The sequence below is a fragment of the Cariama cristata genome, unplaced genomic scaffold, assembly GCF_000690535.1.
Source record: "Cariama cristata isolate BGI_N322 unplaced genomic scaffold, ASM69053v1 scaffold16066, whole genome shotgun sequence".
NCBI lineage: Eukaryota > Metazoa > Chordata > Aves > Cariamiformes > Cariamidae > Cariama > Cariama cristata.
This window is the reverse complement of record NW_009624000.1, coordinates 67,536-84,511: the sequence shown is the minus strand read 5'-3', so window position 1 is coordinate 84,511 and position 16,976 is coordinate 67,536. Positions and strand designations below refer to the sequence as shown.

Below are 16,976 nucleotides of genomic sequence, written 5' to 3'. Positions count from 1 at the left end.
TTGACCGCACGGTGGGGGGGGGGGGGAGCAGTTTATGAACTCCTGAGTTGCTTTAAATTCTTATGCAGAATGAGTGAGAAAAATCTTCACATAGACTTTGCTGGACTTGCACAATTAGGGCAGGAGCCAGGCACGCTGCTTGATGTACAGCACTTTAACAGCCTCTGACTCATCATCAGAGGGAAGGTTTCAAACATGTTTAGGCACAACTACCTCCTCCTCTTGCAGGACCTCACTGCTGCTGCTGCAGCATTTTTGGCCCTTTTCTCCATAGCAGCAAACGCTCAACGCGGACACTGTCTGGACATCGGGATCTCGGTGTTCTGGCACAACCCACAGTTTCTAGAGGGGTGTGAGTCTGACGTGCTCCTGTATTTGAGATTATGCAGTATGAGCGAGAGTCAGCAAAATCATGTTCCACTTAAAAAAAAAAAAAAAAAAAAAGAGAGAGCAGTCTACTAGATGAAAAGCAGGAATACATATATCATATACACTCCACACGTTCCAAAACCTTCAGTGGACTAACTGCATTGCAGTGCATGGAGGTAGGGAAATAGTATTAAATAAATAAGCTATGGCAGGCAGTGTATGACTGTGAAGTTTAGCATGCACCAAACAGAAAGCAGAAGACACAAAGCACTGTGACATTAACTGCCACCTAGGTGTGGTCCTTGCTGTGTGCTTCTCTGTACGGAGACCTACCATTACTGACTGCATTACCGAATGCCTCTGACACCAAGCTCAACTGATCCAGGTTCCTAATACCTTTACATTCACGCACTTTATATTCCACACATGATGACTGTGTCTGTGGAGCCTAGTCCTTGACATCCACCAGCTCTCAGCCTGTGGTGGGAATAAATGACTTTGCCACTGCAGAGAGGAGATAGTGCGTAGGAAAAAAAGAACACCCTCAATCTTATCGTCATCGCACTTTGACCAGGTCTGCCAAAGAAAAAGCTGTGCACAAGGCCACCGTGGAGAATAGCCAAGCAGCATACCTGCTGTGCAGAAATCCGCCCCCCCCCCCCGACACAACACCCTTCAGATCCCACTCAGGCACGAGAGAGCTGGTCATCACCAGGAAAACAGGACGCTGCCTCATCTGCAAGGCTGTAAAACATACGCCAGTAATTTCAGGCACGTAAGAACTCTGATCGGCAGATTTTTTTCTGAGAAACCACCTCAAATTGGGATTAAGCAGTTACTAAAGCTACACATTGTAGTAACTGTTAATAAAAGATAATCTCTGAATGATAATCCATCCCCCTTCTATTTTCTGGGAAATGCCAGTAAGCTTAGGTAGCACTGAGTAGCAGACAAAGCAATTATTTCTTCCCAGCTATGCAAACCGGATTAAAATGCCACGTCATCCCTTTTCCTTATTACTCTCCACTGCTAGCAGTGGGCACCCTCGGTTTTTCCTGCCCTCCTCCCCTCTCACCAGTCAGCAAAATCTTCCAAATGGACGTTTACCCACCTGTTTCACTTTCTCCTCCTTGGCAAATGTATTATTTTGCTGAGTTTCTAGCCCTTCAACACCATAAATGGCTTTGAAATTGGCTTCTCTCTCTTGTGCACCTGCATCATCAATGTCGTCAGCAAGAGAGATGTGCACGGCTCGAGGAACATGTTTGTGTCAGAAAGCTGCTGCAGAGCCTTAGGGAGAGCACAGATACTGGATACTGATGTGATGCTTGCAAGCATCTTAAAAGGGACTTCAGAAAAGCAGGGTATTTCTGTCTTCAGATCACTGGGCTTTGGAGCTCTGAATTTTCCAATTTCTCACAGGGACATACCAGATTTCAGAGCAACATTTGCATCTTAAACAGTCCCATCACTTTGTTCCATGTTTTTGTATTGCATCTTATTGCACCACATCAGCACAAAACCCCAAACCTCCTGCAACTCTTTAGCCTACCAAAATGCCACTGAATCTCTGCAATTTGCTTGTTTTCTTTCTCCTTTGTACAAATGCGGTACATTGTACAAATGCGGTGACTGAACCAAGTCTCGTGGCATTCAGTTTTCCAATCCCAAGGCTGGTTTCCTTGCGGAGGATGAGAGATCACTGGGGTGCTACCAAAACCATTGCCCACCTCACGTTCAGAGATGGGTTGATGCAAATAAGTCACTCACAACAACCTGCGCTGTCCTTGGATGGATCTTGCCTCTGGTCACACAGCCTAACCTACTATTCCCATCTTAAATACTACAGCAAAGAACACCAGAGACTAGGCTATGGTAAATAGCTGTGATGCAATGGTTTCTAAATGAAGACAGGGGAATGAAGGGTATACTTTTACTAGCATTGTTTTCTGATACTTTTTTTCTAATTTTGAAACAATCACTATTCTGGGAGAAAAAGACAAGGAGGTGTGACAGACAAGATGCACGTGTGACTTATAGCAAGAGCTAGGGCACATGATACAGGCTGTGACACTTGCAACGTACTGTTTCAGGGGTTTTTTGTGGATATTAGCAGCAGTTTTATAATCTTCTAATACATTATACATACTATGACGCACTCAACAGAGTAATTATATTGGAAGAAATAAACATAAGGACAAAACTGTGCAAGAAAGGGAAGAGAAATTTAAAACAACACTTAGATCCCCTTTGCTTCTTCAGGCTCATGTACGTCTTCTGATACCAAGAGTCCTCACAACATCCATAATGCAGAATTGGGCCCCATGACAGCAGCTTAACAAGGCACTTAGCACGTGTCAACTCCCAGAGTTAGGTTTTCACACCCAACGCATCATGCGAGGAGGATAATTACACTCCTGGGAAAGACTACCAGTCTTGTCCTGTCTTCATAAGAGATCCCCTAAAACCAGATTTTTCTGCAGCTAGGAACCTGAACGAGAGACTAATTTTGGTGCAGCTCTATATTATGACAGCTATAGATGAGAAGTTGCAATTGGGTGAAACTAGTGGTCACAATGACCTGGAAGTCCTGAATTGCAAAGAATTAGTTATAAGGTCAGCCCTGGAATAATGCAGAGGAGCAATTCACCAGCACAAAACCCAAGGATCCCTCTTGGCCAGCAGTTCAGCATTCCTGAGAAGCAACATACTCCAGCAATTGTATTTACTCCTCTTCAGAGCCGAGACCTAAGTACACAATAACAAGCTGAGCTGTTTATTCAGCTGTTTTTGACACCCCTCTATCTTCAGACCTAATATTAGTTTGAATAGGATAGCATCCAAGTCTAGAGGGGAAAATTTAGAGCTGGTCCTGACTTAGCTAAAGCGAGATAGAAAATAACTATTTAGTTCCTACTCAAATTTCACCACTAGGCCATTAATTGGCTTGAGTTCTGTCTCCTTAAAAAAGCCTATTTTGGCAATGCAGGAGTCACCTACAGGTATACAAACCATGTGAGGGGATGGCTGGATGCGGGCAGAGCAGCAGCTCAGATCCAGGCTGGCATCTCAGCATGACGCCGAGAGCCTCTTTTGGTTGGACAAAGTGCTGTGCTGATGCGGATATGCAGTTCCCAGATTTAAAGTGATTCATGCTAAGCCAAGGCAGAGCACAGATGGTGATCAGCTACTGCTGCTGCAAATGTACCTTATGGGAGGAACCAGCTCCAATGTCCCCCAGAAAGAGTGAGGAATTTTCCTAATGTAAAAGCAGCGAAAGCTTAAAAAATCTAACCACAAAACTAACCACTCTACCCATTCCAGTTCTTAAAACATCACCAGCGTTTCATAAAAAAAATAAAAGAAAAAAACTTTCTGTCAACATTTTGTCTGTTTTCCATCTGTTCGTTTCCACTTCCCAAAGTGAGATCAACGCCTTTCTGCTGCAACAGCACAGTTACCTCTAGCAAACTGAGATCTCAGAAACAGAAAACAAGGCCAAGATTTTTCAAGTTATTTCAGATGGCCTAAGACTTCAAAATCATGCGGGAAAATGAGGGAGCCAATGGACTTCACATTCTCATGAAGATGTCTTAAGCCAAAAAAAAACCCCCGCAAAAACACCACCCCTCCCCAAAAAACAAGTAGTAGACTTATTTAACTACAAAAAATAAACATTATGGAAATAAAAGGCTGTAAGTATGGCAAGATTTCCATGATGTTGCTCCTGAGTTCGCAATGAGATTGTTCAGACTATAGACCCAGCGGTATTATCAATCACTGCATGAAGCGCAAGCAAATCTCATTGGGGAGCCCCATGCAGGCAGGCACAGCTGCATTTCATGTTACCTTTCAAACACAAAAGAAGAACAAATCTTGGCAGTAAACATCAACACAACTACAAGGCATCAGGAACTGAAAAACGCCAAGATATATTTTTAGCCCCACTACGTTCACCAGAAAGCTCTAACTGGTACCAGCTTCTCGTCTTGGCAACACAGATCCATTAACACACCGCTTGCCCCTGTATTTGTTCTATGGAGTAGAAAGTCTAGTCTGAATCTCCATCAGGATGCTGAGAGTCCTGCAGGGGAGAGGCTCTGGCTATCTTAAAAACCTATTCATGGTCTCCCACAACTAGTACTCGTGCATTCCACTGGAAGAGTAAAACCACCAGCCAAAAACTTGTGGGCTGCCTTTTATCCATCAAAGCAAGAAACTTGGTCCTCTAAAACTTGTGTGTCCTGAAAGCCCACAATGCTTTTAAAGCCCTGAGGCTTTGAAAGTCAAAACTTAATTCCACAACTTAGGTTCCCATCAATATATTATTGACTCGTATACAGACACAAAAGGAAAAAGAAAAAATACAAAGAAACAAAAAGCTGTCATTGGCCTAATTGTATGATATCTGTTTATTGTTTTACCTCAAACTAACAGAAAATGGGAACTTCTGTGAAAATGCCTCCAGTTTTTAGCTAAAGAAAGCAAAGAAACAGTCAAGACAATTACAGTTGTGTGTGCTGTGTAACCACCAAAGAGAGGGTCTGAAGTCCACGAACTACCACTCCAAAGAACTGTTGAGCTCTTCAAATAATATTTTCACTATGCAGTAGAGCAGAGGGCTATTGAATTGTCACAGGGTATCAAAGCTTCCTCCCTCAGATCATAAATCAGGTGATTAAATACAAATGACAGACATGGGCCCTTTTAACCATAATCAATGTGATTTCTGCCTGATCTCATAGTTTTAAGGCATGATTTACCAAGATTTAGGGTTAGAAATTTCTTCAATGTCATCATTTAAATTCTATATAAACCCCACTCTTGTATCAGCACTATTTTTAATCATTACCATGGTGACAAAACCGTAAAGGTGCTTTACACAAGGAAGGCTTTACCACACTTTCAAGAACAGTTTCTCTCAACTTAATTTTTTGCAGTTTTAAAGCACGCAAAAATAACTCCCTCTGAACTCTCACTGTTAGATACAAAAACTGATACTCATCCACAGCTATTGTATTAAAAATATTCGGTACTAATGGACAAGGAATTCATAACCTGGACGCAGTAAAGACCAGAAAGCATAGTCATTCAGGTCAAGTATGACTTTATATGACAGTCCATCCTTTTGCAATTAACAGGGCTGCTTGTGCATGGAAGTGTCTATTTCCTGAAGACAATCCCTATGAGAACCAGGGAAGTATTAATCCAAAATTAAAGTTTTTGAATGAAGGCCAACATTACTTGTTTTAGCATTCAATGCAAAATGTTTGCAAATCCCAAATGACAGCATTGTTCCAGTTTCCCAATTCATGGGAATCAAAACATGGAGTCTGTGTAGAAAATTAATTTTAAAACAGTAATGTGATTGCTAACTGCAGGTCAGGGGTGCATACGCATGCTGGGCTGCACAAGCACAAGCGCAGACAGAGGGATGAGGGAGGTGACTGCTCCGCTCTGCTCAGTACTTGTGAGACCACAGGTGAATACCGTGCCCGGTTTGGGGATTCACAGCTTGGTTGCACAAGCTCCCGGCAACCTCGTACAACTTCAAAGTATACCCTGCATTGTGAGGAAAAGGGCGGCGTGGGTGGGGAGAAGGTCAGATGATGTTCAAAGGTCCCTTCCAAGCTAAACAATTCTACAATTAACACATTTGCATTGTCTGTGCTAACAGATGGGTAAAACCCCTACCCAAGCAGCACTACTCATTAGGGGACAGTTGAGGACCAGTTAGTAGCATCAGTAGGAAAAACAAGGTACAGGCAAGCCTTTCTAGAAGATCCAGGTCAGAGGCGCACAAAGCTCAGCTTGAGTCATGCTTCATGCTTTACTGCAGACTTAGGTCTGTTCTTTCTGTATTGTGTCAATTCAGGACATTCCCCCAAAGGCTGTCAACTGACATTGCTGCATCATTCAGCTAACCAGAAAACACAAGCAACCCGCAATGAGGGCAGTGTTCAGAGTTTACTATGAAGCATGTTAAAAAATGCAACATGTCCTGTGTAACCTTTAAGGGCATTCCTCCCAACAAATGTAAATCTATACCTGTACTCCGTACCACAAGAGAAGACCTAAAGACCCCTGGAGAAGACCTCACTGGGGCCTTTTTTAATTCAACGGCAACATGGTACTAAGTTACTCAAGTGGGTCATTTAATGACTAATACTTTAATAGTAGGGCTCAACATTTTCTACAGAGGATGGTACCTCTGTGTGCTTGGCACTACACAAATACACAGAAAGTCTTTAGCCCAAAGATGGCAAGATATAAACAAGCAACAAAGTAGACGGATGCTGTCTGGGAAAATGCCAAGGGTACATGTTTGCTTATTTGCGTGTGTCCCAAAATTACTAGTCACAGTACCCCTCAAAGCCAAGCTTAGCAGTATTCATCCCTTACAGAAATGGTTGGTTACCACTGTATCTAGCCTAGATCCAGAAAGGGCAAAGAACTGCACGTGTTGTTATCTTTTGTATATTCACAGAAAGTGGTGTTATCTTTATTGATATGCTGTTATGACTTATCAGCTTCCAAATACCAAAGATTACATATCATGCTTTCAATCCAACCTCCTTGGTTGAAAGGAACATTCCTTACACAATGGATTAATGATTTGTTTAATTGTGAGGATCTGGACCGTTGTTAACATGTTCTGTTTATTCTCTGGACAAAGATAGCTTGGCTTAGGTATAACCTGAAGGAAATCAGGATTTCTAAAAATAGGTTGAGGTGCCCAATAAACCTTTAGGAGTTGTGATACACACTGATATTCAGATGAAATGAGGAATTAGGAGTAACCCCTAGTGGGAGGGTTTGAAATGGAAAACTTAAAGAGAAAATGACTACATAAGGAACAGTGTGTCCTTACATCCATGAGCGCAGTATTCAAGGAGAAAGTTGCACCTAAAAAGCTGTGTAAGCATCTTGACAGCTAGTTAGTTGGATGACACATAAAACCTCTTGGAGCTGGATCTAAAACATGGATAATTACGTGTTTGGTTTTCTTTTACTTCTGTTTATCTGTAGCATCTCTTTTATTATTCTCTGGGCTGCAGAAAGAAATTATTCTTGATTTTTATTTCAATGTTTGCCTCTAGAACAAAAATTATTTCCAGAGTGCTAGCTGGCAAATTGAATTCCCACAGCGTGTTAATCCTTAAAACTGCACCACAAAAAAGCGCTCTCACAGACCTTAGCACCTTCATACAGGACCAAAGGATAACCAATATGTGCCTGAACCTAAAGAGCTTCCCCAAATATTTAACAACCCAGCTATTCACTGGACCTAACCATTTTCCAAGTAGCTCAGATTACATGCAGCATCTGACTCCCAAGGCTCGAAGCACAGGAAAAGGAGCCAGAAGGACACTGACATTAGGAATCTGCTCCCACAACTCTAATTCAAGGAGCGGCAATCCCCACTGCTGGAAACTCACAGACTATCAGTTTGCCATCTGTAAAATGGGTTCCTCCAGCCTTGTTTGGGCAGGGTAGGGGAAGTGAAGGTCTCCTGGTCCACCTACACCTAGTACCTAGTACAGTGGGGCTCTGGGTTCAGCTAGACCCCCTAAATGATTCCACCACACAAGCACAAACAATAACAAGCTCATCTCTGTTGAATGTTTTCCCCTGAATAACTGCTTCAGCTATCTGCACCAGTTTGCATCTGTGTTCTACATGCCCGCAGAAATGTTTTGACTTATTATTCATAAGACCACTGGACAAATATATCATTCATCAGCACAACCACCCAATTATAATACAGCTGCGGCGATCTCTCTGCCAGCTGGTGCTTTGTGTAAATGACCCATTCCAGAAGAACAGGCTTCCTGTTTTTTTGTGTGCTCCCTCACTACCTGCTTAATCATCAAACCATACAAATTATGGTGTGAGATGAACCTTGGCAACTGGCTTTTAAAGTCATAGGCTATAGCGCTAGTGAAGTGAGAAACTTCACTAAGGTAGACCACATAACTGCACTCCTCCACTCTCCTTCTAGATATACCGCTTGCCGTGCCTCTTAGTTCTGTTGCGATACCACTTAAACCTGCCAAAAGTCAACCAAAGTAAAGAGCAGAAAGTTACCAGGTGCTCTTCCTCTGAACTATTAAGCAACAAAATCCAGCAAAACTATCTCCATTTTAGCGAAGAGGAATTTGTTAGTGTAAAGTACCTGGGCAGTGACTAAACTCTATCACTGTTCTGATGGGAAAAAGCTACTTGCTATTCTAAAAGGGAAAAGTCTTTCAAATCAAGATAATGTTTCACTTGTTTTTCAGAAACTGACTTAATGGGGGTGGGGAGGGAAGCAAGGAAGCAAAAATAAATTCTACTTTGCAACAAGTTGAATTACTCAGAGTTTCCCAAAATGAGAGGCTTGGTCAGAAGCATTGGAAAGTTTAAGAAATACTCCTTTAAAAACAACTCCTACAGAGCAAAGCTCCCTCTCCATGACCAAAAGGCATGTGAGCAAGCCAGGTCATTCTGTTGAGACTTTTTTTTTTTTCCATAATTTAATTGATGGGGTGGTTGGTCGTGGTGGGGCCAGGTTGCACCTTTAAGACTCCTTACTTTTTTTTCCAGAGTTGCACTGCCAACCTTGATTTTCCCCTCACTGCAGGAGCAAAGTGGGTACATGCCACCGGTACGTTAGTACCACAGCCATCCTGGTTGGGGGCGAGGTGGAAAAAGAAATTCCACCATCATTTCTGTCCATGCTTTCTCTGATCATCCTTGCCTGCCAAAGCAGGAGGGAAAATAACAACCATATGGAGATACTGTCTCTGCATGCTTTAAGCTCTTTGTTACCCTCAGGAGTTGCAAAGAAAGCAAGACTGGCTAGGCATTGTGTTAATGATACTGTCAAGAGGCCAAAATAAAGTGCCACACCACAGCCCAGCCTTCTGCTATCAGCGCTACTGTCCCACGCTCATTTAGGCAATCAGGGTAACAGACGGGAGAATATGCCAGTGGTCTGGAAAAGGAGATCTCGACACTTGGCTCTTACTGATAAGAACCTGGATCCGCTCAGAATATGATTCTGCCAGACACCGATGGCTATACAAAGCACAGCAATACTGTAGTCTTGCCTCACAACTATTTTGCAACTATCAAACACACCTACAACAAAACCAGTTTGGTGGGAGGGACTTCCTTATATTTTCACATGTGGTTGCTGTCAGCAAGCTGAAACCTTGATAAGCTACACAGCCAACCTGGCTGACTTTACTGAAACCCTGCTGAAGACAAGTCCTGAGCTGAAAGGCTACTGCTTGTATTTCCCACCGCAAGACAAGAGAGGACAACCATATTCAGCATCTGGCCAAAACTCGTTTCCAGCTTCATCAAAGATCCATACAGATTCCATCCAAAGGTCAGCAGCTACAGTTTTTGATAAGGAATGTGCTGCTTTTGAGAGACAAAGTTATCACTGTGATCCACTTCCCCTACTGAGTGCAACCAGTCCATTGTTCCCACTGAAAATGAGAAAGGGTTCAAGACCTCTGAAATGGAAACTGCCTTTAAATCCAAATCATCCTAAATCATAAACATGGACTGATGCATAACAGATTGATGATACTTAAAATAAGCAACTCTAAAAGACACCCTTTCTCCCTAGTTTCTCAGAAAAAGAAACAAACAAACAAATAACCCAAGTATCCCAAGAGTCCAGAGCATATGATTAGGCTGCAGTCATTCTGTAACGTATTACACTTCCCAGTACAACACCAAAACCACCCAATCTCTATACTGTTTAAATGTGAATTTACTGGCTGTCTACTTTTTGAAGCCAATCACATGTTGATAAAGCTGGGCTATGTAACAAGTTAATTTGTCCACTTCATTCACGATATGAACCTGCATACATGTTCTGATTTAGGGTTTCTGTAAGAAAAAGATTTTATCCATTCAGGGCTCTTACAATGGAAGGAATAGGGAATGCTTAAAAGTATTCTTAGAGGCAGACAAGGAAGACATGAAGTGCAGAACTTACCTTCCACTGCAAAGAATGGAACCACTGATCCCTCAGGTAACTGTTTGCAGCCTGCAATAAACAAAAGTTACAAACAGAATCATTAGTTTCTACCAGTGTTTCAGACCACCCAGCCAAAACTAAGCAAATCAGCCATGTGTGCCCTAAAACCAACAAGGCTAGACTCACCATATTCTTCTGAACTTTACGACCCTAGCTAACTTCACCCCAAACCTCAGCAGAGTGAGGGAAACCCTTTGCTGAAAGCTGCAACTTTACATTATAACCAGTTTATTTTCACAGAAAGCAGTGACACAAAGACCTTGCTGCAAATGTAAAATACCGCACCAAAACTTTACAAAACGTTAACCTCCTATGAAATGCTGTCCAACCCAAAGATTGTGAAAAAAACTCCTTGATTTTAATCAGGTTTTGGTCAGATCATTATTGTCTGTACGACATCTGCCTTTGCTATTAATCATCGGGAGCAGAGTAAGAAGATGGGTTGACATTTTACTAGGGGGGGTGGGTTTTTTCCATACTCTAGTTTCCCTTCTTGTCCTGTTCCTCAGCTGGCCCCAAAGCAATTCAAATAATGTCTTAGCTCTTTCAGCGATATTAAAGCAGAGTGAAAAGCGTAACACACACAGACGTGCAGATACATGCACAGACTGTTTGCAGCAATGGCATAAATATTGCAATAATCACTCCTAGCAATCACCCGTTTTTGTCCGTATTAAGCACAGCTGCCAGAAATTCTCAGTGTGAAGCCAGGTTCATAGCCAATGAAGGAATAGTTCAACACTCCCAAAGGTCAAAAGGCTCAGTATCAAAAAATATAAAAGCATCTACAGTGACGTAAATATGCATGCCTTAACAAGGTGACATGAGTTTGAAATATTTGAGTGGGTAGAGATGCCCTTTGGTTTTTCCAACTCTATCTCATCGCTGCCAATAGGCAATTTTTTTACTTACAATTCAAAACGCTTTACATAATCAGTGAAAATTACAGGATAGCCTATGTTAAATAAAAAAAAAGGGTGATGTTCTTCATCAGCTAAAACCCACATACTTCTTGCAAATTAAAGCATCATTCAACAGATTTCACTCCCCAAGACCTTTTCAGGTAATCGACACCACAGAATGAATTTCATTTCCCGACACTGGTTTAGTTCACTGCTAATGGCAAGAATACTACAAGTAAAAACATTGCATGGTTACCAAAACTCTCTTTAAACTCAGATACTGATGTCTCGGTGACATAAATTTGGACTGATTTCTCTGAATTAAATGGAGTAATGCTCTTTTATATTTGTATTACATATTACTTATTTATATATTAATGAGAATCAATTGCTCCTCCGGTAGATCTCTAGGCAATAAAGCAGAATAAATCTATCATAAATAATCTTGGCCGACCACAGAGTTTATCAAAAACAAACTTTCCATTTCACAAAGAATGCTGACATATCAGAATATGATTTTGCTAGAAATGAAAACAAAATGCATAACTTCCTTTTATTTTTTTTTCTTTGCATGCAATGAAAAACCGGGAAAAAACATTTAGAGTGCAGATCTTCAGAATATTTTGGTTTGCCAATATTTAACTATTTTCTTTCTGTTATTTACACAGTATTTTATGTATGCATTATAACATATGACAAGATAGACCTTTTACCTATATATGTTATAGAATTGAGTTTCAATTCAATATACTTTATACAATATTTTAATATAATAAAAAGGCCAAAAATAATTCGCCACAAAAAGCCTGAAGAACATTTTTAATGTAATTAAAAAGGCACAACGTAAATATGCTTAGATATTTCTTATCTTTGTCCAGACAAAATGCTTTAAAAACCCACTAGACTTCTTTGAAAGACTCAATTTCATATTGAACCCTTTTTCTTTCTTTTTTTTTTCCCCTTAAAAGAGTAAACTGTTTCATGGAGAGGAACAAAAAACCTTAATTTCAAATGCTAGCATCAAAGTCCTTTAAAGAATAAGTAAAACTCAAAGTTTTTGTAGGTTTGATCATGTATACTAAGCAATAGCACCAATAATACATCCGTTACTTCCTCCAATACACACTCATCCATTACTTCCTTAAAAACAACATATGCAGATTGAGTATATAGGAGTTATGCAAACTAAGATACTGTTATCTAAATTGATAAAATCCAAAATATTCTAGGGAGATGAAGTACTTCTCTCAAACAGGCAAAATGTCAACCTGATTTAATGCCTGGTCTGACCATTACAAGACTTGAACCAAAAATGCACTGAAGTCTAAAGAAAGAGCAAATGCTAAAGCCCTAAAAGGGAACTGTTGAGAGCTGTTAATTATCCTTCTACTTTTGGGATGTCAGTAGCTACAGACTGTAAGACCACTACAAATAAATAGAAAATACTATGTGTAGATAGATTGTGCAACCGACTGGAGCCTTACATAAACTGGATGACAGAAACTGTTAATGAGGACAACAGCATCAGGCAGAGGTAGAGACCCAAGCGGACTGCAAATACTGGAGGAGAAAAGAAATGAAGAATACTAAAAAAGGCAAAACCAAAACCAGAAGAGGAAAGACTTGTTTAACTCGACAGCAGCAATATACAAAAAGTACTTAAAAAGTAAAGTTAGCAAAGTGACCAGGTTCCAAGCATGGGACCAAGCACTGTCTACACGTACTGTTAGCTATTGTAGAGAAGTGATTAAGAAAACTTGCATCTGGATCTAGGTTAGGAGTTTGAACCACTCTAAAACTGGAAACTCTCAGAGTTCGAACTGTCATTCAAGACTACCTCCAAGGAAAATGAAGACAAAGAAGACAAAGTGAACACAAAAGTGGAAAAACAAACCTTTAGGGAATCCTCACACTTCTATTAATGATCAACGATCAGGACTCAACAGTAAGAAGAACTTGGAAAGTCAATGGTCATTTCACCAGTGTTCTTTCCACAGTGTTCAACACAGACTGAATGCATTGAACCCAACCACCGTTATCTGGACGGAGCTTCTCTGACACCAGCATTCTCCACTTCTCCCAGCCAGCACAGACTAATCCTTCCAGCACACCCTTCCGCCTGCCCAGCTCCAGCAAGCTGTAAAAACCACAGCGATGTGCAGGAAACGCTGGATCTTTTGCAGAGGACAGCAAAGAGCTCGCTCTTGACAGCATCCTGTGTTCCTCCCTCCTCTTTTTCAGGGTTACACTGAGAAAGGGACTACAGGGACTATTTCTTTATTACAAAAAGAACTGTGAGCTTCATAGCATGTGAGGATGATAGAAGAGCCATCAGGCTCTTGTAGGTGTTCATCCAGACAGCTGTCCAGCCGATGACCACCTCTGGACACGCTAACTTACTCAAGCATACAGGTTATTGTGCATAAACTTTCCAAAGTCTGGAGCAATAGGCACCAAAGTGTAAAGCAGTGGAGGGAACAACAACTTACTTAGAGAGGCTGCGTACACACATTTACAGTTTTATCTGATGTGCATTCCCAGACCCCTGCACTCCTGCGCTGAAGTCATCGCTTCCCAGGAAGTGACACCTACATTTTTTCACTCCAGCTGAGGGCATAACCTACTATATTTATTCAGCTCTAGGGTACAATAAAGAGGAGAAAATGAGACACAAAAGACTAAACCAGGCTTTCCTTAGGCACTCTGACCACATAGGGAACGTTTTTCTTACTCTCAGCCTTGCCCACACAGTGGGTCCAGTTCTACGCCACTAATCTTACACAGCTACTTTTCCAACTTAAAAAAAAAGATTCAGATGGAAATGTTTTTGCTGCTGCTGTTACAAAAAGTCAGTGAGATGACAGGAATGAAGTAAAATGAAGATTTTATAACCTATCTACATAAAATAATAGTTTGGGCCCCCTGTGTGCTTGGCATGTTTAGGCCCCGGTTCTGCTAAGAATTTTGTTCTCAAAGGCAATGACTTTAGCAGGGTTGTGGGTGGTGCACGGTCCAACTGACTGGAGCTTCTTGCACAATCAAGGCTTCCCATTGTTTTTGCACAACTACAACATAGTAGAAAAGTACTTTAGAAAACAGGAAAATGTGGCAGTAAAACTCTTAGAAGGTGCATGAAGATCCAAAATACTTGTAGCTTATTATTATTCCAATCAAGAGGAAGAATATTTACTTTAAGAATGCCTACTCTAGGTAGTACTTTTTTTTTTTTTTTTTTTAAGATGAGTTGATCCTGGAACTGTGTTCTGAAGGATTTTATATTCTAATTTTGGGGGTGTAAAAGTTCAGTCAGAGAGGAATAGCCACCTGGGATCAGCTGTAGTACCAACTTTACTCATAGGATTAATTTAATCAGCTTCAAAATGACTGTTCACAGGAGGAAAACTGTGCAAGAGATTAAATGCCTGCATATGCAGTGCGTTGGTCAACATGAGTAAATTTACATCTCTGCTCAAAAAAGGAAGTATTCTTCTCTGCACCCAAACTACTTCCTTTCTTAGTGAACAAGTAGGAATACACTTTTTCATTAAAAAGCAGTGAACTTTTTAAAAGCAGATTTTCTTTTTGCTCACAAAAGTAGGAAACTGAACACGCCAATATTACAGCCCCTGTAGGAATTTCCACCCAAGCGAGGAGGAGATAAAATAGGAACCTGCGTGGTGCTGAGAAACAGAACACTTGAAACTCTGCAAGAAACCAGCCACTCCAGAAATGATGGTGAAGACCTTTAGCTAATATAAATACTTGCAGCTCCACTGATACCAATATGTCTACAGCAACAAGCATCAGCAGAAAATTTGTCATTTCCACCACACCACACATGCCATGCTACCAAGTTCTTTTAACGGTAAGTTAGCACTACAGTATCCCTTTTTACTGGCATGTGCATTACTCAGAAGAACACAAGAACAGGCTTGTCCACATAGCAAAAGGCTCCCAGCTTTGTCCTTAGAACAGCATGCTTCACACATAGCCTTCTAAGAGATTTTGCCATTTGAAAAGATGTGGCAATAAGTGGGATCTGATGATCCAGATTCTGTTTTTTAACTCTTCCTGGTTTTATTCTGTTTCTCTTTCTCTCCCTCGCTTGCCTTCTGGTCACCAGGATGGGGTTTTGTTATGCTTTCCTCCAGCTCATATTCATTACTGGGACTCGTAAAATATTGCAGGCTTCTCTGCACCAATTTATGATCAGCCACAGGAACGGCGGAGCAGAGCGGCTCAGGGCTGCAGGAAATCGAAGCCCCATGGCACTCACGCTGCTGCCTCACGCAGACTCTACAAAACTTTTATACTGCTGATGCAAATCCCAGCGTTGCACCTCCACGACACGGGCAGGCCTGCAAGTGAAATCTGTCACTCTTCTGGCTTAACTCAAAGTACAGAGTTGCTGGTAATTGCTAGAAATGCTGTTTTCCTCCTGAAAATATTCCCCATCTCTGCTGGATTCTGGTCCCTGCAAAACCTCTCCACACTGGCAACATCAGCTGGATGTGCACTTAAAACAAAAGGTAGGTTCTCCGAGGAGACTAAAAAATCCAGTGGAAACATTTACCGTGGGGACTCCCTGGCAAAACCAGCACGCTCAAGCACCGAGCTGAACGTGTGACTGTTGTGCTTGTCAAGACTTCCCATTCTGTTCGTTTTTCCTTCTGACTACACTTGATTGCCAAGAAGTGAATAAAACATCACTAGCGATAGGGATGGAAGGGGTGCCTTTAAGGCATTTAAGACCCATCCAAAAGATGGACACCACGGGAACGCAGGCAGTAGTGTCATGACTGAAACACCAAAGCCTTTTTCCTGGTATTCTTCCTACGTTTGGTGCTAAGCAGCTTGTGAAATTATACTCTTTTTTCAATCTCTTTCAAAAGGTTATTCCAGTTATTTCACTATCAATAGCAGTATCCTCTTTACAATCATCCACACAATACCATAATCGCACATTGTGCTTTGCAAACAAAGCAGAAGAGCAGAAGTTTAGCCCAGCTCAAGGAGGCCCAGCTATTACTGATACTAAAGAGCTCACACTCCTTTCAATGTTAAATTTAGCTCCTATTTCCCAGCCTAAAGAGCTTGTGACCTACGAGCCAGTCTCAGCAACATCCTCTTTCACACCTGCTATCCCAACTGTAGGAAAGAAAAAAAATCTGCGAGAGTTGACTGCTGCTCATTAGAAGGACCAGGGATCACGTCATTTGGCAGGAGGAAAGAAAACAGAAGCCCCCAGCACATCTAGAAAACTGACTGTCCGTGACTCCCAGAAGGTACGATGACAATCCCTAAACACCAGGCAGTGAAACACGCCTGTGCTCAGACAGTTGTGCTTATACAATAAACACTGAGTGGGAAGCACACACACGAAGACGACTTTTCGATGCAGTCCCAGTCCAGATTAAGCTGTTTGCTGCCCAATCCTCCTCTGCAACCCAGGTAGACACATCCTGTTATCATGATCCGATTTCCTAAGAGGAGCTGCATCACCTCCGGCGCTGCTTGTCAGATTTCATGTGTTAAAATAGGTTGGGATGGGTCAGTATTGCTATGTGAGGACATCAGGATGATGTAAGGAAAGGTAATGGCACTCTTCCTTCTCCGACTCATTAGTGTGCAGTAATAAGCCAGAAATAGACCTTGGTGACAGCAGA

The 16,976-nt window shown here is 41.6% G+C and overlaps 1 protein-coding gene across 1 annotated transcript in view; it reads right to left on the bottom strand.

Annotated features, from left to right (window-relative positions):
* CMIP (c-Maf inducing protein) overlaps nucleotides 1–16,976 on the bottom strand; it is a 63,175-nt gene that overhangs the window by 42,259 nt on the left and 3,940 nt on the right. The window contains exon 2 of the mRNA XM_009703003.1: nucleotides 10,367–10,417. Within this exon, the coding sequence (XP_009701305.1) occupies nucleotides 10,367–10,417 (51 nt within the window). The remainder of the gene's footprint in view (nucleotides 1–10,366; nucleotides 10,418–16,976) is intronic.